This window comes from Anomaloglossus baeobatrachus, chromosome 2 (genome assembly GCF_048569485.1).
Source record: "Anomaloglossus baeobatrachus isolate aAnoBae1 chromosome 2, aAnoBae1.hap1, whole genome shotgun sequence".
NCBI classification, from domain to species: Eukaryota; Metazoa; Chordata; class Amphibia; order Anura; family Aromobatidae; genus Anomaloglossus; species Anomaloglossus baeobatrachus.
Genome location: NC_134354.1, coordinates 542,009,829 through 542,034,297, shown reverse-complemented (window position 1 = coordinate 542,034,297; position 24,469 = coordinate 542,009,829). Strand labels below are relative to the sequence as shown.

Here is a 24,469-nt window from a genome sequence, read left to right as displayed (position 1 = left end):
CTTTTTACTCACCTCCTCCAGCGTGTCTGCCAGGCCTCCCTCCTGCTGCTGTGATAAGGCACAAGAGATTTCACTCTGCCGTGCCGATCACATGACCGGCCGAGAACCAGGAAATGCAGGAGGCTGGAGATCAACCCCGAGGAGGGGACACAGACAGGACAATGCTGGAGAAGGTAAGGAAAGTTTATTTTCCTAAAAGCAGCAGCATGGGGCGATATATAACACAGGGAGCTGTGTGCCAGCAATAGTGGGCCATGTGCCGCTACATGGGGCCGTGTGCCGCCACATGGGGCCATGTGCCAGCAATAGTGGGCCGTGTGCCGCCACATGGGGCCATGTGCCAGCAATAGTGGGCCGTGTGCAGCCACATGGGGCCGTGTGCCGCCACATGGGGCCGTGTGCCGCCACATGGGGCCGGGTGCCGCCACATGGGGCCATGTGCCAGCAATAGTGGGCTGTGTGCAGCCACATGGGGCCATGTGCCGCCACATGGGGCCATGTGCCAGCAATAGTGGGCTGTGTGCAGCCACATGGGGCCGTGTGCCACCACATGGGGCCATGTGCCGCCACATGGGGCCATGTGCCAGCAATAGTGGGCTGTGTGCAGCCACATGGGGCCGTGTGCAGCCACATGGGGCCATGTGCCGCCACATGGGGCCGGGTGCCGCCACATGGGGCCGGGTGCCGCCACATGGGGCCATGTGCCAGCAATAGTGGGCTGTGTGCAGCCACATGGGGCCGTGTGCAGCCACATGGGGCCATGTGCCAGCAATAGTGGGCCGTGTGCAGCCACATGAGGCCATGTGCCAGCAATAGTGGGCTGTGTGCAGCCACATGGGGCCGTGTGCAGCCACATGGGGCCATGTGCCAGCAATAGTGGGCCGTGTGCAGCCACATGAGGCCATGTGCCAGCAATAGTGGGCCATGTGCCGCCACATGGGGCCATGTGCCAGCAATAGTGGGCCGTGTGCAGCCACATGGGGCCGTGTGCAGCCACATGGGGCCGTGTGCAGCCACATGGGGCCGTGTGCAGCCACATGGGGCCGTGTGCAGCCACATGGGGCAGTGTGCCGCCACAGTGGGCCGTGTGCCGCCACAGTGGGCCGTGTGCCGCCACAGTGGGCCGTGTGCCGCCACAGTGGGCCGTGTGCCGCCACAGTGGGCCGTGTGCCAGCCACAGTGGGCCGTGTGCCAGCCACAGTGGCCTGTGTGCCAGCCATAGAGGATGTGTGCCAGGCATAGGGGACATGTGGCATCACTGGGCCATATCCAGATTCAGAGGGCTAATTTTAGGATGGGGGGGGCTATGAGGGACATATACCCTATATGATTTGTCAGACGGACACTGGCATTATAAGACGGACCCCATTTATTAAAAAATTCTCTATTCCTTCACCAAATTTGGGGGTGCGTCTTATAATCAGGTGCGTCTTATAAAGCGAAAAATACGGTAATCGTTTCTTCAGTCCACATCCACGAATCAATAGTGTATTTAACCTTCAGCCAGAAACAAAAGCCGCTTAAAAAGCTTGTCTGTGAAAAAAAAGATTCAATAAATCTGCGGCACAATAAAGCAAACGATCCTATAAATAGACCCTCACCGCTCAGCGTAGGCCGTAATGTGAAAAGTCAAAGAAAAAAATCTATTCTTTGCAAGAAGTTTCCTATGATCAAGGATGCTAAAAGGGTCTGATGGTACCAAAATAACAACACAGAAGCCACTGCTTATAATGGCCGCACCGTCCATCCATCGTCTGCAGAAACCGCTGTCGTACTAGACGAATACAGCAGAAAGATACGAGAAAAGCCCCTGAAAATAATGTCATCAATGCCCCGCACGTAACGAATGCATCCACTATGACATGCACACAAGCCCTTTCACCTCCTCCAGCAATCTTATCTCGCAAATGTTTACCAACGCCAACAATGAAGCAAGATCCAGGTGCAGATCCAGGACATGACGGTCCATGCTGAGACCACCAAGTGCCTGGACGTTGGCTATGAGAATGACATAGGTGACATGTACGGTTAGCGTTCCGTTCCCGGGCTGCCCCTACCCATTACATGTGACCAACTCATTCTTAATCACTCACATGTAAATGTTAGGCCTACAAGGCTACGTTTGTCAGGCAACAGCAATTCTCAGAAAAGTGGCGAGACAAAAAAACCATCCTGTCTGTGACTTGCTGTGGGCACCAATGTGTAACACTCTGATTTTGACAAATTGGGAGAAGCCGCATGTGACTTGCGCTGAAGTCTACGGCAAGTGTGACGCTTCTGACAAAGAATCCAACCAAATGGAAACAATTGTGAGTGTCGCAGGTTGTGGGGTGGCGCCATTACATGTGAAGTCACACCCCAACACTGCAATGTCAGCGTCGTGCCGCATAGCCAGAGCCTAAAGGCCCCGTCACACACAGAGATAAATCTTTGGCAGATCTGTGGTTGCAGTGAAATCATGGACATATTGTTCCATTTGTACACAGCCACAAACCTGGCACTGATTGTCCACAATTTCACTGCAACCACAGATCTGCCGCAGATTTATCTCTGTGTGTGACAGGGCATTATGGGCTATGTGCACACGTTGCTTTTTTCCTTGCAGATTTTAATTAATACTGGAAAGAAAAACGTATGCCAGCACAGTATCAGAATCCTGACTTGCTGTGCACACGCTGCCTCCTTTTTCCTTGCAGATTTTGTTGCTTGTCAATTCTTTGTGTTTCTACAATACACTACAATGCTCTTCCCTGCAGTGATTATATCTGTCAGAGCTGCACTCTCAGCACTGACACTTTGCCTCACACACCATGCATCCGGAATGGTGCGTGAAGCTCTATGTAGCTCAGTAACCCGACGTAGTCATGGTGATGACCCAGGGTTGCCATGGCAGCGATTGGATCCCTGTGATCGCATGACAGAGACCCGATCGCCAGGTAGAGGTAACCAATCGCTCTCTCTGCCTCCTGAATGCTGCGATCACATTAATCGCAGCATTCAGGGGTTTAAACTGCTGGTAGTGGCACGGGCACCGCACCGGGCAGTGAGCCGGTTCCTGGATGCAACATCAGCCGAAGACCCAGCGGCGATGATAGGGGTACAGCAGCGCCTGAACCCCCCCGCATTCGCCATGAGTATAAAAAAAAAAAAAAAAGCATGTGAAAAAAAGCGCAAACATGATAAAAAAAAATGTGCTTTTTTTCTACAGCTTTTTTTTCTGCTAAAACATGCTTTTTATGTGCACACAGCCTAAAAGACAGTATTATCAGGGATCTTGATTTCAGGCGAGGTCTTGGGCACCTTGGCTACTATTACATCAAAGTGATCATGTGGGCGCTGACAGTGTGCCCGGGCAATCACTTGCAGGAGGACAACTGCAAAAGACACACTCACAAAGCAAGTGCTGGGATCAGTGAACTAGTTAAACGCCATGATAAAGGTATCCCCCAGACAGTATGACAGCTGAGGCAGGAACGCCTATGGAGACTGCCTCTGCCCAAACAACAAACCCCAGGGACGTCTCCAACGGGCGCATATGGCTCTGCACAGACGCCTCAAGTATGTCAGTATATTGTAATCGTAAGAAATAAAATACTTTAAAGAAAAAAAAAAAAAAGAAAATGACAAAGTAACAATAAAAACGACATGGCTCAACATCTTATGTTAACAAAATGATTGTATTAAGTAACGGAGTAATTCCACAATTACAATATGTGACCGAGCTACAGAATAAGTGTCTGTCCGCTGATTACAGAGGCCCTATATCCCCAGTATGAAGTGACGGCCATTCACAGTGCAGCTTCACTCGCTGCCTATGGGACAGAGAGATTGAGGATGGCCATGGGCAGCACACGCTTACCTTCATCCGTTCCCTAAACAATTGATGGGGTGTATGTACATGACCGTGGGTCCAATCAAACACCAGGGACACGGGATCTTTACCCATGAACGGCGGAGGATGCATCAGTAGCCATCACAAACTTATTGTCTATCTATCTTCTGTATAGGTCATCTGTTATAATTGTGGGACAACTTTCTAAGGCTAGTTTCACACTTGCGTTGGACGGGATCCGTAGCATTGCGTTACATATAGTGGCACAACGGATGCTACGGATCATACAAAACAACGGAAAGCTTTTTTTTTTTTTATTATTATTTATTTTTTTTATTCTTTACAGTTTTACCGGCAGCAGACTATTGTGAACAATCAGCTGATCGCTCTCAATAGTCGGCGGCTCAGCTGAGCGCTGTCACTTGCCGGCGGCCGGGCATGCTGGCGGGCAGGCGCTCAGCTAAATGTTCGGCCACCGCGAGCCAAAATAAAGTTTTTGGGGTTTTTTTTGTTTTGGTTTTTTTTTTTAAATAAAAAAAAGGAGCATGCGCAGTGAAATCCTGAGGATTCCGCTGCTCAAAACAACGTTACATGCTGCGTTCCTCCCGCTGGGCGGAAGCAACGGAGCGTCGCCCAGCGGAAGCAACGCAGGTCCTTTTGGCACAGTCTGTCACCCATACAAGTCTATGGGAAACAGCGGAATCCGTTAACGGATTCCGCTGTTTTCCAAAAGGGCGGATTATAACGGAAGGAAAACAACGCGAGTGTGAAAGTACCCTTACATAGTCACATTTTGCTCACATCATAACAAACACATACCTGAGACTGGAGCTTCCGGTGAAGCTCAGAAAACAGAGCGCCATCTGCTTCTCTTCTCTGCCTCACAACTGCAAGAGAACAAATCATTTACCCACAGCAACGTATCTATGATCTAAGACAGCAAAGGTGGACAAATAACAAACAGGTCCCATGAAAACCCCTCTAAGGCTATGTGCGCACTAAAAAAAAAAGGATTTTTCTTAAGAAATTTCTTGAAAGTGAAGAATTAGCGCACCTGTTTTTTGCAGGTTGGTCCCTGCGTTTTTTAATACTTTAACAGCAATAAATAATATAGGTAGATGATGGATGGATAGATACATAGATAGATAATGGATAGATAGAAAAGATGGATAGATGAATAGATAATGGATAGATAAATAGATTATGGATAGATAGATTGATGGATAGATGAATAGATAGATTGATGGATAGAAAGATAAACGATAGATAATCAATAGATAGAGTCCCTGTGAGGACACACTGCAGTTCTCGCGAGCGGTAATGTGTTCACATTACTGACCGTGAGAAATGACCTGTAGTTACCCCTGCAGCATCACTCACTGAACGAGACTGCGTTGAGTATGTGTCAGACGCGGTTTTCTTGAGAAAAAAAACGCAGTGTGCGCACAGCTAATTTTTCTTCCATAGGGTTTGCTGGGGAATGTCTGCAGAAAGGTTACAACCATTTTCTCAAGAAATTTCTGCAGCAAAAACGCAGTGTGCGCACAAGGCCTTACTGCTGAAAACTAGATCTGAGCAACCATTATACTCTCTTATGGGATTCAATTGACTCCATTCATTGACAGAACACTGGGGGAGAAATCATATAACGGCAGATCCCGGATTAAGCCATGTGCGCACAGTGCGTTTTTCGCTGCGTTTTTGCGCGTTTTTCGGGTGCGTTTTTGGCCTCAAAACTGCATGACTTTGCTTCCCCAGCAAAGTCTATGAGTTTTCAATTTTGCTGTCCGCACACAACTGTTTTTTTAAGCTGCGTTTTTGAGCTTAAAAAAAAAAAAATGGACATGCGTTTTTCTGCGTTTTCCCCCCATGCAATGCATTGGAAAAACGCAGAGATCAAAAACGCAGCAAAACGCAGCCAAAAACGCACCAAATCGCGGTAAATACGCATGCGTTTTTTTGACGTGGGTGCATTTTTGTGCGTTTTTAGCGGCCAAAAACGCACAAAAACGCAGCGTCAAAAAAACGCAGTGTGCGAACCTAGCCTTACATTGTTCTGTATATGACTGCCCAGCCTCAATGGTGCAGCATGGCATGTCACCAACATGCATTACTATCATTTATTTATAGTAAACCAACACTGTACAGAACTGCAGACTACATTACTAACAAAGAAAAATGAACCGACAAACATATAAAAGTGATTGGACGGTATCAATGTGTTTGTGACTCACAATAACCACACGCCCAGTTTGCTAATACTGCTGCATTTACTGACTTTCAGACAGTCCCAAATGTGACAAATCAAGAGGCGAAAATCTTTCAATAAATTGAGTGCATTTCACTCTGTTACACTTACAGGGAATCTGTCATTAGGTTTTTGCCACCTAATGTGAGATCAGGATAATGTAGAATCAGAGGCTAGTATTCCGATGAGGTCTCAATTGCTAGGCTGCTTGCTGTCATTTTGAGGAAATCATTAATAAGCTGCCAATCAGTGTTGTGGGCAGGGTTATACAGAGCTCAGCATTCAAAGATCTGATAGATTTGCAGAAGATAAAACAGGGATTTTAAAAAAACTATAGCAAGCAGCCCAGTAAGTGACATCACTGGAATTAGTGTCTCTGCCCCTACATCATGTTGCTCTTAGATGAGGCAGCAAAAACCTAGGGACCAATTCCCTTTAAAAAGAAATTGCCAAACTGTAACAAGTACCGTATTTTTCGGATTATAAGACGCACTTTTACGTCTAAAAATTTGGGAGGAAAGTTGAGGGTGCATCTTATAATCTGAGTGTAGCTTACCGGCCTGGTGGAGAGGGGTCGCAAGAGGCAAGGGGAATGCAGCGGCGGCTGTGCAGGGGTCTGCAGCGGCTGGTGCAGCTGTGTAGGGTCTCTGGTGGCTGGCCTGGCTCTGGGGGGCGGGCGGCGTGGACTTCAAATATTACCGCCCAGTGTTGGCACGTGCGCAGATAGAGCTCTTGGCTCAAGCTCTCATCTGCGCAAGCGCAGCCTCCAGTCTATTGATGTCCCAGCAGTGGACTTCAGGAAAATGGCGCCGAGAGGTGGCACTTGTGCAGATGAGATTTCGGCTTGCCATTGAGCCGAGAGCTCAAGCAGCGCTGACTCCAAGCGCCATTTTTTGAAGCCCTCACTGCTCACAGCCGCAGCCCGAGTCCCAGTGCGGCTGCCCCAGCCTTCAGTTTCTTGAACACCCACTGTCCCTGCCTCCTATGACCCCACTCCACCATCGCTGCGGCTCCCTCCGGTAAGACACCACCAGGTTATAAAATGGACTCCAGTTTTTACATATTTTTTTGCTCTGAATTTGGGGTGCATCTTATAATCCGGTGCGTCTTATAAACCGAAAAATACGGTACTTTATAGAATAAAGCCTCTCCACTGATGAGACCATGTTTGGGACTCTCTGGGTGGTGGCACGAGGTGGCCCACCCAGGAACTACCACCTACCAGTATTGCAAGCAGCATCTACGTGCATAATTCACACTTACATTCTTTTTTAATCTTTTCAGAGACAAGAAATTCGTCCCGTTCAACAGTTGGAGCAAAATTACTGCCAATTACACGGACTGCGTACTGGAACTGCTGGGCGACATCGGCTGTGGGGAGAGGGTAAAAACAAATTACAGTCTTATTATGAAAGGCAGAAAAGTCTAGACATGATATATTCACCTACACTGAAGACACGGCATGCCGTACATTATATGACACAATCACACAGGAGCAGGTGACTCGTCTGTAGTCAGTTATTTACACTCATCCCGCAGAGCCTAAAGGAGAATATGGCCCATCCCAAATCGAGGTCTTTAATATCAGATCAGTGAGAGATCGACAGCCGGCACCACCACCGAGCAGCTGCTGAGGCCGGACGTGTACACTGTACAGAGCAGACCAGACGAGCTCCGGCACTATGCCACGGCCACACCAAGACCAGCAGAGCTCCGGCACTATGCCACGGCCACACCAAGACCAGCAGAGCTCCGGAACTATGCCACGGCCACACCAAGACCAGCAGAGCTCCGGAACTATGCCACGGCCACACCAAGACCAGCAGAGCTCCGGCACTATGCAGCTGCCCCACCAAGACCAGCAGAGCTCCGGAACTATGCCACGGCCACACCAAGACCAGCAGAGCTCCGGAACTATGCCACGGCCACACCAAGACCAGCAGAGCTCCGGCACTATGCCACGGCCACACCAAGACCAGCAGAGCTCCGGAACTATGCCACGGCCACACCAAGACCAGCAGAGCTCCGGAACTATGCCACGGCCCCACCAAGACCAGCAGAGCTCCGGCACTATGCAACTGCCCCACCAAGACCAGCAGAGCTCCGGCACTATGCAGCGGCCACACCAAGAACAGCAGAGCTCCGGAACTATGCCACGGCCACACCAAGACCAGCAGAGCTCCGGCACTATGCCACGGCCCCACCAAGACCAGCAGAGCTCCGGCACTATGCCACGGCCCCACCAAGACCAGCAGAGCTCCGGCACTATGCCACGGCCCCACCAAGACCAGCAGAGCTCCGGCACTATGCAACTGCCCCACCAAGACCAGCAGAGCTCCGGCACTATGCCACGGCCCCACCAAGACCAGCAGAGCTCCGGCACTATGCCACGGCCCCACCAAGACCAGCAGAGCTCCGGCACTATGCAACTGCCCCACCAAGACCAGCAGAGCTCCGGCACTATGCAGCGGCCACACCAAGAACAGCAGAGCTCCGGCACTATGCCACGGCCCCACCAAGACCAGCAGAGCTCCGGCACTATGCAGCTGCCCCACCAAGACCAGCAGACCTCCGGCACTATGCAGCGGCCCCACCAAGACCAGCAGACCTCCGACACTATGCAGCGGCCCCACCAAGACCAGCAGACCTCCGGCACTATGCAGCGGCCACACCAAGAACAGCAGAGCTCAGGCACTATGCAGCGACCACACCAAGAACAGCAGAGCTCCGGCACTATGCCACGGCCACACCACGAACAGCAGAGCTCCGGCACTATGCAGCTGCCACACCAAGACCAGCAGAGCTCCGGCACTATGCAGCTGCCACACCAAGACCAGCAGAGCTCCGGCACTATGCAGCGGCCACACCAAGACCAGCAGAGCTCCGGCACTATGCAGCGGCCACACCAAGACCAGCAGAGCTCCGGCACTATGCAGCGGCCACACCAAGACCAGCAGAGCTCAGGCACTATGCAGCTGCCACACCAAGACCAGCAGAGCTCCGGCACTATGCAGCGGCCACACCAAGACCAGCAGAGCTCCGGCACTATGCAGCGGCCACACCAAGACCAGCGGAGCTCCGGCACTATGCAGCTGCCACACCAAGACCAGCGGAGCTCAGGCACTATGCAGCTGCCACACCAAGAACAGCGGAGCTCAGGCACTATGCAGCGGCCACACCAAGAACAGCGGAGCTCCGGCACTATGCAGCGGCCACACCAAGAACAGCAGAGCTCCGGCACTATGCAGCGGCCACACCAAGAACAGCAGAGCTCCGGCACTATGCAGCGGCCACACCAAGAACAGCAGAGCTCCTGCACTATGCAGCGGCCACACCAAGAACAGCAGAGCTCCGGCACTATGCAGCTGCCACACCAAGAACAGCAGAGCTCCGGCACTATGCAGCTGCCACACCAAGAACAGCAGAGCTCCGGCACTATGCAGCTGCCACACCAAGAACAGCAGAGCTCCGGCACTATGCAGCGGCCCCACCAAGACCAGCAGAGCTCAGGCACTATGCAGCTGCCACACCAAGAACAGCAGACCTCCGGTACTATGCAGCGGCCACACCAACACCAGCAGAGCTCCGGCACTATGCAGCTGCCACACCAAGAACAGCAGAGCTCCGGCACTATGCAGCGGCCAGACCAAGAACAGCAGAGCTCCGGCACTATGCAGCGGCCAGACCAAGAACAGCAGAGCTCCGGCACTATGCAGCGGCCACACCAAGAACAGCAGAGCTCCAGCACTGTGCAGCGGCCACAACAAGAACAGCAGAGCTCAGGCACTATGCAGCGGCCACACCAAGAGCAGCAGAGCTCGGGCACTATGCAGCGGCCACACCAAGAGCAGCAGAGCTCCGGCACTATGCAGCAGCCACACCAAGACCAGCAGAGCTCCGGCACTATGGAGCGGCCCCACCAAGACCAGCAGAGCTCCGGCACTATGCAGCGGCCACACCAAGAACAGCAGAGCTCCGGCACTATGCAGCGGCCACACCAAGAACAGCAGAGCTCCGGCACTATGCAACAGCCACACCAAGAACAGCAGAGCTCCGGCACTATGCAGCGGCCACACCAAGAACAGCAGAGCTCCGGCACTATGCAGCAGCCACACCAAGAACAGCAGAGCTCCGGCACTGTGCAGCGGCCACACCAAGAACAGCAGAGCTCCGGCACTGTGCAGCGGCCACACCAAGAACAGCAGAGCTCAGGTACTATGCAGCGGCCACACCAAGAACAGCAGAGCTCCGGCACTATGCAGCTGCCACAACAAGAACAGCAGAGCTCCGGCACTGTGCAGCAGCCACACCAAGAACAGCAGAGCTCCGGCACTATGCAGCAGCCACACAAAGAACAGCAGAGCTCCGACACTATGCAGCGGCCACACCAAGAACAGCAGAGCTCCGGCACTATGCAGCTGCCACACCAAGAACAGCAGAGCTCGGGCACTATGCAGCGGCCACACCAAGAACAGCAGAGCTCCGGCACTATGCAGCGGCCACACCAAGAACAGCAGAGCTCAGGCACTATGCAGCGGCCACACCAAGAACAGCAGAGCTCAGGCACTATGCAGCGGCCGAACCAAGAACAGCAGAGCTCCGGCACTGTGCAGCGGCCACACCAAGAACAGCAGAGCTCCAGCACTATGCAGCGGCCACACCAAGAACAGCAGAGCTCCGGCACTATGCAGCGGCCACACCAAGAACAGCAGAGCTGCGGCACTATGCAGCGGCCACACCAAGAACAGCAGAGCTCCGGCACTGTGCAGCGGCCACACCAAGAACAGCAGAGCTCCGGCACTATGCAGCAGCCACACCAAGACCAGCAGAGCTCCGGCACTATGGAGCGGCCCCACCAAGACCAGCAGAGCTCCGGCACTATGCAGCGGCCACACCAAGAACAGCAGAGCTCCGGCACTATGCAGCGGCCACACCAAGAACAGCAGGGCTCCGGCACTATGCAGCGGCCACACCAAGAACAGCAGAGCTCCGGCACTATGCAGCTGCCACACCAAGAACAGCAGAGCTCGGGCACTATGCAGCGGCCACACCAAGAACAGCAGAGCTCCGGCACTATGCAGCGGCCACACCAAGAACAGCAGAGCTCCGGCACTATGCACCAACCACACCAAGAACAGCAGAGCTCCGACACTATGCAGCGGCCACACCAAGAACAGCAGAGCTCCGGCACTATGCAGCTGCCACACCAAGAACAGCAGAGCTCGGGCACTATGCAGCGGCCACACCAAGAACAGCAGAGCTCCGGCACTATGCAGCGGCCACACCAAGAACAGCAGAGCTCAGGCACTATGCAGCGGCCACACCAAGAACAGCAGAGCTCAGGCACTATGCAGCGGCCGAACCAAGAACAGCAGAGCTCCGGCACTGTGCAGCGGCCACACCAAGAACAGCAGAGCTCCGGAACTATGCAGCGGCCACACCAAGAACAGCAGAGCTCAGGCACTATGCAGCGGCCACACCAAGAACAGCAGAGCTCGGGCACTATGCAGCGGCCACACCAAGAACAGCAGAGCTCCGGCACTATGCAACAGCCACACCAAGAACAGCAGAGCTCCGGCACTATGCAGCGGCCCCACCAAGAACAACAGAGCTCAGGTAATATTCAGCGGCCACACCAAGAACAGCAGAGCTCAGGCACTATGCAGCGGCCACACCAAGAACAGCAGTGCTCCGGCACTATGCAACAGCCACACCAAGAACAGCAGAGCTCCGGCACTATGCAGCGGCCACACCATGAACAGTAGAGCTCCGGCACTATGCAGCGGCCACACCAAGAACAGCAGAGCTCCGGCACTATGCAGCGGCCACACCAAGAACAGCAGAGCTCCGGCACTATGCAGCGGCCACACCAAGAACAGCAGAGCTCCGGCACTATGCAGCGGCCACACCAAGAACAGCAGAGCTCAGGCACTATGCAGCGGCCAACCAAGAACAGCAGAGCTCAGGCACTATGCAGCGGCCACACCAAGAACAGCAGAGCTCAGGTAATATGCAGCGGCCGCACCAAGAACAGCAGAGCTCCGGCACTATGCAGCGGCCACACCAAGAACAGCAGAGCTCCGGCACTATGCAGCGGCCACACCAAGAACAGCAGAGCTCCGGTACTATGCAGCGGCCGCACCAAAAACAACAGAGCTCCGGCACTATGCAGCGGCCACACCACGAACAGCAGAGCTCCGGGACTATGCAGCGGCCACACCAAGAACAGCAGAGCTCCGGCACTATGCAGCGGCCACACCAAGAACAGCAGAGCTCGGGCACTATGCAGCGGCCACACCAAGAACAGCAGAGCTCCGGCACTATGCAGCGACCACACCAAGACCAGCAGAGCTCCGGCACTATGCAGCGACCCCACCAAGACCAGCAGAGCTCAGGCACTATGCAACAGCCACACCAAGAACAGCAGAGCTCCGGCACTATGCAGCGACCACACCAAGAACAGCAGAGCTCAGGCACTATGCAGCGGCCACACCAAGAACAGCAGAGCTCAGGCACTATGCAGCGGCCACACCAAGAACAGCAGAGCTCAGGCACTATGCAGCGGCCACACCAAGACCAGCAGAGCTCCGGCACTATGCAACAGCCACACCAAGAACAGCAGAGCTCCGGCACTATGCAGCGGCCCCACCAAGAACAACAGAGCTCAGGTAATATTCAGCGGCCACACCAAGAACAGCAGAGCTCAGGCACTATGCAGCGGCCACACCAAGAACAGCAGAGCTCAGGCACTATGCAGCGGCCACACCAAGAACAGCAGTGCTCCGGCACTATGCAACAGCCACACCAAGAACAGCAGAGCTCCGGCACTATGCAGCGGCCACACCATGAACAGTAGAGCTCCGGCACTATGCAGCGGCCACACCAAGAACAGCAGAGCTCCGGCACTATGCAGCGGCCACACCAAGAACAGCAGAGCTCCGGCACTATGCAGCGGCCACACCAAGAACAGCAGAGCTCAGGTAATATGCAGCGGCCACACCAAGAACAGCAGAGCTCAGGCACTATGCAGCGGCCAACCAAGAACAGCAGAGCTCAGGCACTATGCAGCGGCCACACCAAGAACAGCAGAGCTCAGGTAATATGCAGCGGCCGCACCAAGAACAGCAGAGCTCCGGCACTATGCAGCGGCCACACCAAGAACAGCAGAGCTCCGGCACTATGCAGCGGCCACACCATGACCAGCAGAGCTCCGGCACTATGCAGCTGCCACACCAAGAACAGCAGAGCTCCGGCACTATGCAGCGGCCACACCAAGAACAGCAGAGCTCGGGCACTATGCAGCGGCCTCACCAAGACCAGCAGAGCTCCGGCACTATGGAGCGGCCCCACCAAGACCAGCAGAGCTCCGGCACTATGCAGCGACCACACCAAGAACAGCAGAGCTCCGGGACTATGCAGCGGCTGCACCAAAAACAACAGAGCTCCGGCACTATGCAGCGGCCACACCACGAACAGCAGAGCTCCGGCACTATGCAGCGGCCACACCACGAACAGCAGAGCTCCGGGACTGTGTAGTAGCTGCTGCCGAGAACAACAAATCGGCTCCATTTATTAGAATAGAAGTTGATCCGCAGTACGTGGTAGATAGAACTAATCAGTCTAATTTGATACCATCTATTTGTTGTTTTACTCTGAGCTAGAAATTTATGCCAAAATTTTTGGTGCAAAATGCCATGTTAGGCCACACTCCCATTCTGCAAAGCCCCTTGTCATAGGTCAAAAATAGTGGAAATTATGAAAGAATCATGTCGCACAAATGACGTTCTATTTCTGGTGCTTTTATCTTGATAATCTTCTCCATTGTTTTTAGAGACAACCAAGAGAAAAACTCTCCAACCGAAAGCAGAAAGCTAACAGCTAGGATCAGCAGCTGGCAGCCTGTGTCTGGCAGGTCACGCTGGGACCTGTGGTTACTCACGGTGCAGGCGCCAACACAGAAATATAACAATTACAAACACATTAAACAAAGTTTAAGTATAGAATACTATAGATTAGATGGAGGTACAATATGTCATTTGTCACATGGTTTGTTTCTGTAACTCATTAGGGTTTATGTTCAGACACTACAGTGCAGGAGCGATTGTATATTCCTGGCCACATCTGACAATACATGGACTGCGAGCAGCGAGATGGGGACGCAGGACAGATGCATCATTTATTAGCTGAACAGAACAAGATGCCACACAGAAAGCGATACCTGTGCTGTACGGGAGAAACTATACAGCTCCCAGGAAAGGAAACCACAAAGCAAAGGAATTTACTGTATATAAAAGGTAAGTACACAGAAAACATTCCACCTCCGCCCCACCTCTAACCAGCAGCACGTAAAAAAGAAACCGAGACCACGACACCGGGCAGTACAGTAACTTTACGAGAAGCTTGGAAAATACATTCTATGGAAAGCGGACCCACTCATGACCATTCACCAGAGTGACCAGCCAAGTCCACAGCTCCAAGAGCTCATCTGATCACTGCGGACGGGTACAGGAGCTGTCGCCATTAAAACTAGCGCAGTCACCAGAACCGCTCATGCTGCAGATATATACAAATCTCCGAACATTGTCTGGGCACTGCACTTATTAAGCAGTCAGCCCAAAAACCTAAAGCGGTATTCCCATCTCTGCAAGGGAGGTTCTATTACTAGGTACATTATTATTATTATAGCGCCATTTATTCCATGGCGCTTTACAAGTGTCACTTATCTATTGCTGGAGGCCCGATCTCTGGGAACACCAACATATTGAAACTAAAAGGAACGCCAGAATTTTACCCGATTATCCAGCCACGCTCCAGCATTGTCCCCCCTATCCAGCCACGCTCCAGCATTGTCCCCCCCTATCCAGCCACGCTCCAGCATTGTCCCCCCTATCCAGCCACGCTCCAGCATTGTCCCCCCTATCCAGCCACGCTCCAGCATTGTCCCCCCTATCCAGCCACGCTCCGGCATTGTCCCCCCTATCCAGCCACGCTCCGGCATTGTCCCCCCTATCCAGCCACGCTCCGGCATTGTCCCCCCTATCCAGCCACGCTCCGGCATTGTCCCCCCTATCCAGCCACGCTCCGGCATTGTCCCCCCTATCCAGCCACGCTCCGGCATTGTCCCCCCTATCCAGCCACGCTCCGGCATTGTCCCCCCTATCCAGCCACGCTCCGGCATTGTCCCCCCTATCCAGCCACGCTCCGGCATTGTCCCCCCTATCCAGCCACGCTCCGGAATTGTCCCCCCTATCCAGCCACGCTCCGGCATTGTCCCCCCTATCCAGCCACGCTCCGGCATTGTCCCCCCTATCCAGCCACGCTCCGGCATTGTCCCCCCTATCCAGCCACGCTCCGGCATTGTCCCCCCTATCCAGCCACGCTCCGGCATTGTCCCCCCTATCCAGCCACGCTCCGGCATTGTCCCCCCTATCCAGCCACGCTCCGGCATTGTCCCCCCTATCCAGCCACGCTCCGGCATTGTCCCCCCTATCCAGCCACGCTCCGGCATTGTCCCCCCTATCCAGCCACGCTCCGGCATTGTCCCCCTATCCAGCCACGCTCCGGCATTGTCCCCCTATCCAGCCACGCTCCAGCATTGTCCCCCCTATCCAGCCACGCTCCAGCATTGTCCCCCCCCTCATCCAGCCACGCTCCAGCATTGTCCCCCCCCTCATCCAGCCACGCTCCAGCATTGTCCCCCCTATCCAGCCACGCTCCAGCATTGTCCCCCCCCTCATCCAGCCACGCTCCAGCATTGTCCCCCCCCTCATCCAGCCACGCTCCAGCATTGTTCCCCCACTCATCCAGCATCACTTCTGCATTTTCATTACAAACTGATCCCAGAAACACCATAGTCAAGTCACTGTGCCCTGCTTACTGACAGATTCCAGAGACACCATAGTAGTCACTGATCCCAGAAACACCTCAATACAGTGCCCTTGCTTACTGACTGATTCCAGAGACACCATAATAATCACTGAGCCCTGCTTACTGACAGATCTCAAAGACACCTCAGTACAGTTACTGTGCCCAGTTTACTGATTGATCCCAGAGACACTACAATCCAGTCACTGAGCCCTGCTTACTGACGGATTTCATAAACACTATAGTAGTCACTGATCTTGGAGATACCTCACTACAAGTCAATGTGTCTTGCTTACTGACTGATCTCAGAGACACCATAGTAATCACTGAGCCCTGCTTACTGACTGATCCCAGAGACACCATAGTAATCACTGAGCCCTGCTTACTGACTGATCCCGGAGACACCATAGTAATCACTGAGCCCTGCTTACTGACTGATCCCAGAGACACCATAGTAATCACTGAGCCCTGCTTACTGACAGATCCCAGAGACACCATAGTAATCACTGAGCCCTGCTTACTGACAGATCCCAGAGACACCATAGTAATCACTGAGCCCTGCTTACTGACTGATCCCGGAGACACCATAGTAATCACTGAGCCCTGCTTACTGACTGATCCCGGAGACACCATAGTAATCACTGAGCCCTGCTTACTGACTGATCCCGGAGACACCATAGTAATCACTGAGCCCTGCTTACTGACTGATCCCGGAGACACCATAGTAATCACTGAGCCCTGCTTACTGACAGATCCCAGAGACACCATAGTAATCACTGAGCCCTGCTTACTGACTGATCCCGGAGACACCATAGTAATCACTGAGCCCTGCTTACTGACTGATCCCGGAGACACCATAGTAATCACTGAGCCCTGCTTACTGACTGATCCCGGAGACACCATAGTAATCACTGAGCCCTGCTTACTGACTGATCCCGGAGACACCATAGTAATCACTGAGCCCTGCTTACTGACTGATCCCGGAGACACCATAGTAATCACTGAGCCCTGCTTACTGACTGATCCCGGAGACACCATAGTAATCACTGAGCCCTGCTTACTGACTGATCCCGGAGACACTATAGTAATCACTGAGCCCTGCTTACTGACTGATCCCAGAGACACTATAGTAATCACTGAGCCCTGCTTACTGACTGATCCCGGAGACACCATAGTAATCACTGAGCCCTGCTTACTGACTGATCCCGGAGACACCATAGTAATCACTGAGCCCTGCTTACTGACTGACTCCGCTGACAAATGACAGAACAAGAGGATGACAAGTGCAGAGTACAGAAGCAACACGGTGCGGCCCGCATTACCTTCCCCCTTGCCAAGTATCCGGCAGCAAAGGTTCTGCAGCAGAACGTTCGGTGACTTCTGGTCCGGGGCAGCCATGGTGGCGTCCACCCGCTACCGTATTTCTTCCGGGTGTTGCTATTTTGAGGGAGCTCGCCCGTTAACGGTCACTGCAGAGACGCCATTTTAACAAAACCCGCCGAAAGCCGCTGTCAGTTCCCACAATGCTTCTCTCTGTGTTTGTGGTGACAGCAGCGGCGGGGGCAGGAGCGGTGCCCCGAGAATGTGCTCCCCTGCGCCCCGCGCTGTAGTTCCGCTTTCCTTTCTGGCTGTGTGTGTAACCGGCGCCCAGGACACATTATGGAGGCATTGTCGGAGATCATCTGTAGGGAGCTTTGCGACATGGACGGCTCTTATCCTGAACGAAGGCTGCTGTCACGATAGACTGATATCAAAAGGCTAGTGAGGGCAACCTTAGTTCTGTCAGACAGAGTAAGGGGCACACTGACTGACAGGTCTAAAGTGGCCTCTGCACCCTCTTACAGCACTGTACCTAAGAATTGTATGTGGGGGCTCACCCTGAGACTTAGGGAGTGAGCAGGCTGATAGTCTTATGGGGGGGCTCACCCTGAGACTTAGGGAGTGAGCAGGCTGATAGTCTTATGGGGGCGCTCACCCTGAGACTTAGGGAGCGAGCAGGCTGATAGTCTTATGGGGGGGCTCACCCTGAGACTTAGGGAGCGAGCAGACTGATAGTCTTGTGGGGGGCTCACCCGGAGACTTCGGGAGGGAGCAGACTGATAGTCTTGTGGGGGGGCTCACCCGGAGACTTAGGGAGCGAGCAGGCTGATAATCTTGTGGGGGGGCTCACCCGGAGACTTAGGGAGCGAGCAGGCTGATAATCTTGTGGGGGGGCTCACCCTGAGACTTAGGGAGCGAGCAGGCTGATAGTCTTTTGGGGGGGCTCACCCGGAGACTTAGGGAGCGAGCAGGCTGATAGTCTTGTGGGGGGGCTCACCCTGAGGCTTAGGGAGCGAGCAGGCTGATAGTCTTGTGGGGGGGATCACCCTGAGGCTTAGGGAGCGAGCAGGCTGATAGTCTTGTGGGGGCGCTCACCCTGAGACTTAGGGAGCGAGCAGGCTGATAGTCTTGTGGGGGCGCTCACTCTGAGACTTAGGGAGCGAGCAGGCTGATAGTCTTGTGGGGGCGCTCACCCTGAGACTTAGGGAGCGAGCAGGCTGATAGTCTTGTGGGGGCGCTCACCCTGAGACTTAGGGAGCGAGCAGGCTGATAGTCTTGTGGGGGCGCTCACCCTGAGACTTAGGGAGCGAGCAGGCTGATAGTCTTGTGGGGACACTCACCCTGAGACTTAGGGAGCGAGCAGGCTGATAGTCTTGTGGGGGCGCTCACCCTGAGACTTAGGGAGCGAGCAGGCTGATAGTCTTGTGGGGGGGGCTCACCCTGAGACTTAGCAAGCAAGCAGACTGATAGTCTTATGGGGGGGCTCACCCTGAGAGTTATGGAGTGAGCAGACTGATAGTTTTGTGGGGGGACTCACCTTGAGACTTAGGGAGCGAGCAGACTGATAGTCTTGTGGGGACACTCACCCTGAGACTTAGCAAGCAGACTGATAGTCTTGTGGGGGGGCTCACCCTGAGACTTAGCAAGCAAGCAGACTGATAGTCTTATGGGGGGGCTCACCCTGAGAGTTAGGGAGTGAGCAGACTGATAGTTTTGTGGGGGGACTCACCCTGAGACTTAGGGAGTGAGCAGACTGATGTCTTGTGGGGGCGCTCACCCTGAGACTTAGGGAGCGAGCAGACTGATAGTCTTATGGGGGGGCTCACCCTGAGACTTAGGGAGCGAGCAGGCTGATTCTCTTGTGGGGGCGCTCACCCTGAGCCTTTTAGGGAGCGAGCAGGCTGATTCTCTTGTGGGGGCGCTCACCCTGAGACTTATGCGGGCGTCACACGATACGATCTATCGTGCGATCGCACGAGCAATCGTACCCGCCCCCGTCGTTTGTGCGTCACGGGGAATTAGTTGCCCGTGGCGCACAAGGTCGTTAAACCCCGTCACACGTACTTACCTGCTGAGCGACGTCGCTGTGGGTGGCGAACATCCACTTCCTGAAGAGGGAGGGACATTCGGCGTGACAGCGATGTCACACAGCAGCCCACCTCCATCCTTCAGTATTGCCAGCGGGACGCAGGTAAGCTGTGTTCATCGTTCCCGGGGTGTCACACGGAGCGACCTGTGCTGCCCCAGGAACGATCAACAACAGGACGTGCGATTTTTAGAAAATGAGTGACGTGTCCGCGATGAACGAGAAGGTGAGCATTTCTGCTCGTTCATAGCTGTCACACGCTACGATATATAAAGCGATGCCGGATGTGCATCACTTACGATGTGACCCTGCCGACATATCGCACGATGTATCGTCTCGTGTGACGCCCGCATTAGGGAGCGAGCAGGCTGATATTCTTGTGCGGGTGCTCACCCACCTTCATGGAACTCACTGAGACTTCCATGGAACAAGCTGATAGTTTATTGAAAGCACTCCACTTTTACAGAGCCATCCTGGCTTATAATGTAAGCCTTCCCACACTCAATGCCTTGTTTTAGTATTTGTAAAAAAGAAACAACTTTTTGTGGCTTTTTCCCTCACATACTGTTTTTTTTTTAAGTGATTTTTTTCCCACTACAAAAGTGAATGGAAGAAATATATTTAAAAAAATGCCATGCCTAGAGCATGCTGTGTTTCGTAAAAAACACATAAAAATGTGTGTGTGGAGGGGTGAATATGTACTGCTCTTTATGTACTACTGACCACCAGCCAACTTCCCCAGTAGTTTTGCTGCAAAGGAAAAAAAGGTTATTTTTTTTCCTCTTGAAAATGTTGCGTGTTTAGTGTCACTTTAGGGAAGCACAGGAGCGGTCATCAATAAGAGATCGTTGGGGGTCCGACACTTGGTCGCCGCACATCAATCGCTGATACCTACTACATAGGAGTAAGCAATGTATGGACGCGAGCACTGCGGCATTGTACACTGCTACCAAGGACTATGAGTAAATAGGAGCAGAGCTACCGGACTGTGCCCCGGCCACTGAGCAATGTAGAGAGCTGCTGTTCTGCTCCACACAGTTTACAACTGTCCACTGCCATCGCACATATCCACTGATCAGTAGGGCAGTCTGGAGTCTCACCCCACCAATCTCATATTTATGACCTATCTTATGGATAGGTTATCATCCGGACAACCCCCTTTAAAGGGAACCTGTCAGGTGCAATGTGCACCGAGAACTACAAGTAGTTGTGTGTGCATATTAGTAATCCCTGCCTAACTGTCCCTGTATCTAGTAGCAAACATAATGAGATCTTTAGAAAAAAGTATTTCCAAAGTTCTTTTATGATATGCTAATGAGCACAGGGACTAGTCGCAATGGCGTTAGGGGCGTGCTAACATGCTATTCAATGCAGCATCATCAGTGGTGACGTGCTTACCTGTGTCCACTGTCAGCGCTGATCAGATGTCCCATCATTTCCGGTCATGTGCTGTAGACCTATCTGAAGCTGGGTTGCGTACACCCGGATTCAGACTGCGCATGACCGGAAGTGCTGATCAGCGCTGACAGTGGACACAGGTGCGCATGTCACCGCTGATGATGCTGCATTGAATAGCATGTTAACACACCTCAATGGTTAGGCGAAACAGTTCACTCTTATTCACACTTTAGAGACACTTCACCAGTGATGATCACTCATGGCAGTAGTCCATGGGTACATACGGTTTGGCAATACTTACTTAGCCTCTGGCACCTGCTTACGGTCTTCATCCTTTTCGTCCTTAAAACTCCACCTAATCTAACTCTATATGGCATTGTCACACTAACAAAATCTGCGCTCTTAGCACAATTATATCAACACATGCTTTCTTCCTCTTTCCAGACGCTTCATCGGTCTCTAGTCTCTCTTCACCATCTCTGGCTCATTTCCCAGAAGAAGGCCTTCAGTATTCGTTTATTCATCCGGACACCAGCTTACCCTCATGGTACCACTATATACATTTCACTATTCTTAAAGCGTCTCATCATCGGATTACTTTAATCTCCAGTTTAGGCAACTAGTCCACTCAGTTACTGAAAATAACTGTCATGGGCACTCTAACATGTAGGGAGCCTATCTTTTCTCCCATGTTCATCAGTCTAGACTGTACAGTATACTGCACTACTGTGTCAACTCAAACTGCTGCGGCACAGGCATTTGCGGCACTTCTTGGGTCTCTGTACTTCACAGGCTTGGTCTGCAGCCTAGTGTGCGGCCCCACTGCAGCCATAGCAGCTGTTCTGCTTCTTCATCAGCTATTTTGCAGCAATACACTGAGTTTCTCCTGCCCTACCGCACACTGGGGTCTGCAACAAAACTCGAAGGTGGGGGAAAATGACTTCTTAACCAACAAGCATATGCCCAACTGCTCCTTAGGACAGACATTTTCTCTCCTCTCAATATTTTGCAGGCGGTTGTTATTTTCTTGCTACAATTGCAGGAAATAACATTTTGGTGAGAGACACTGCAGATAAAGAGGTTGTCTAAGAATATAGCCTTTGGGTATGTTCACATTGAGTTTATTTCCCACCAGCTTTTGGACTGCTTTCAGAAAAAGTGCAAACAAAATGATCAAAAGAATAGTCCGATTAATTTCTATGGGAAAACCACTCGCTGTTGATATTTTTAGGTGTTTAAACATCTTTATAACTCTTCAAACTTTCAATAAAGCCAAGTATTTAAAAGGAGCGACATCCCTTCTTCTGGGATTCTGCACTCAATACTTTATAATAGATCTCTTTGGTAAGGCTAAAAAGTTGCCTGGAAAATACCCAAGCATCTTTTTGAGTGTTTTTATCAGCTTTTTCTCTTAAAAAAAAACAAAAACAAAACACTAATATTCTCTTTATTGTTTAATGTATTCAAATAACGATCAGAAAACACCAAAAAACACTGAAATAAATGCTTATAAAAGGCTGGCTGGAAAAAAAAGTGGACAGTTTTTATCCAAAACATATTAAGAAATCTATTGTGTACAGTCAGGCCATTAGATACAATCGTGAATGTTCCAACACTACATATAGAGACAATCACCTTGAGGGCCTCAGAAAGATCTTTTTGAATCAAGGCTACCACCCAAGAACAATTGAAAACCAAATTACAAGAGCCACCAGAACATCAAGAAACCATCTCCTACATTATAAAGCTAAAGAAGAAAACAACCGGGTACTTCTTGTGATCATCTACAATCCACATTTGGAGGTGTTAAGAGGAGCAGCACAGAAACTACAACCATTATTGCAAAAAGATGCCCGATTAAAATCTATTTTTCCTTACCGCCTACTTCTGTGTTTTAGACAGCCCCCGAATCTAAGAAGCATCATTGTCAGAAGCTCCCTGTCCTCTCCTACAACAACAGGAACATTTGCTAGCAACCAGAAAAAAATGTAAGACCCGTCCATTTATATTGACAACGGACAAGATAAAGATTCCCAGATCACATCAGGACTTTAAAGGCGGCGTCACACGGGACGAAATATCGGGCGATCGCATAAGTGATCGCACCCGCCCCCATCGTTTGTGCGTCACGGGCAATTAGTTGCCCATGGCGCACAAAGTCGTTAACCCCCTGTCACAAGCACTTACCTCACGGACGACCTCGCTGTGGGCGGTGAACATCCTCTTCCTGAAGGGGGAGGGACATTCGGCGTCACAGCGACATCACACAGCGGCCGGCCAATAGAAGCGGAGGGGCGGAGATGAGCGGGACATAACATCCCGCCCACCTCCTTCATTCTGCATTGGCGGGGGGACGCAGGTAAGCTGTGTTCGTCATTCCTGGGGTGTCACACGGAGCGATGTGTGCTGCCTCAGGAACGACAAACAACCTGCATCCAGGAATGTGACCGATATTTTGAAAATGAACGACATGTCAACGAGCAACGATAAGGTGAGTATTTTTGCTCGTTAACAGTCGCTCGTAGCTGTCACACGGTACGAAATGTCAAACGATGGCGGATGTGCGTCACTAACGACGTGACCCCGATGACATATCGCCGGATATATCGTAGTGTGTGACGCCGGCATAAGATCCCAGGTACCTTCAGCTGCACCACAACTAATATGGTGTACTTAATTATATGTACCAAATGTCCAACTGGGGGTCTGTATGTAGGGTAGACAAGACAACAGCTCAGAACAAGGATGAATTCTCATCACCACATAATTAGAGAAAAAAGAATAGATCTACCTGTGGCCAAACATTTTTGTAACCCAGACCACAGCATCATGGACATGAAATTGCTGGTATTGAAAGGAAGCATCAAATCCCAGAGAGACAAAAGACTCTGGGAGTACAAACGTATGATGACCTTTGACACATTCAGAGCAGGAATGAATGTTTCATTATGGGTTTTTTTTGTCCTTTTACATCAATTAAGAAATGTCCCCCCACACATCTGAGGGCATCACAACTCTGGACCAGACCTCAATCAGAGGACAATAAAACCTTATCTATGAACTGCTGCAATATTTACTGCCACAACAGTTTGTCCCCTTGCTATGCTGATAGTTCTGCTTCACATAACTTGTCTTATTTACTGCTCCTTTCCATGTCCTGTTGTGTATAAATATGTGACTCTTCAGATTTTGTTATATTGAGCCTGATGAAGAGACCTGCGTAGTCTCGAAAGGTTGCTAGTTATACCATCTTTTCAGTTAGCCATTAAAAGGTATCAACCACTGAGGACTCTGTTCTTTTAAACAATTTTTTTCAGAAAACAACCAAAAATTCTAAAAAAATAAAGAAAACTCCAGAAAAAAGAGTGATTTCTTCTGTAAGTCTTCTGCTTAAAATACAGATGTTTTTGACCATCGGAAACAGATGCAGCGTCAACATACCCTTAAAAGGTTGCCCAGGACATTTATAGGGTTTCTAAAGACTCAATCAGACGTCCATTTCTTTTCCACGAGAAAAGCAGACTATTTTTTTCATCAGAGTATGGTCTCAGCGTCCTCAGTGGTTCTCGTATGTGGAGAGAAAAAAAAAATGTTTCTCCATTCTGACAGTCCATGAAAATGGGATTGTACTATGATATCACTTGCATTGCCCATTTTTATCCGATTCTTGGATCAAAATCAGACATATCTCCGCAATTTTTTGCCAACTGCCCGATGTGAG

General features: G+C 51.7%; 1 protein-coding gene across 1 annotated transcript in view; it reads right to left on the bottom strand.

The window, feature by feature from the left end:
- Window positions 1-17,509, bottom strand: part of TUBGCP3 (tubulin gamma complex component 3) — a 212,985-nt gene extending 195,476 nt beyond the window's left edge. Inside the window, exons 1-3 of the mRNA XM_075336660.1 lie at window positions 17,267-17,509; window positions 7,344-7,451; window positions 4,652-4,719 (exon numbers count right to left, since the gene is read on the bottom strand). Of these exons, the coding sequence (XP_075192775.1) occupies window positions 4,652-4,719; window positions 7,344-7,451; window positions 17,267-17,342 (252 nt within the window). The 5' untranslated portion in view covers window positions 17,343-17,509. The remainder of the gene's footprint in view (window positions 1-4,651; window positions 4,720-7,343; window positions 7,452-17,266) is intronic.
- Between the last annotated feature and the right edge of the window lie 6,960 nt (window positions 17,510-24,469).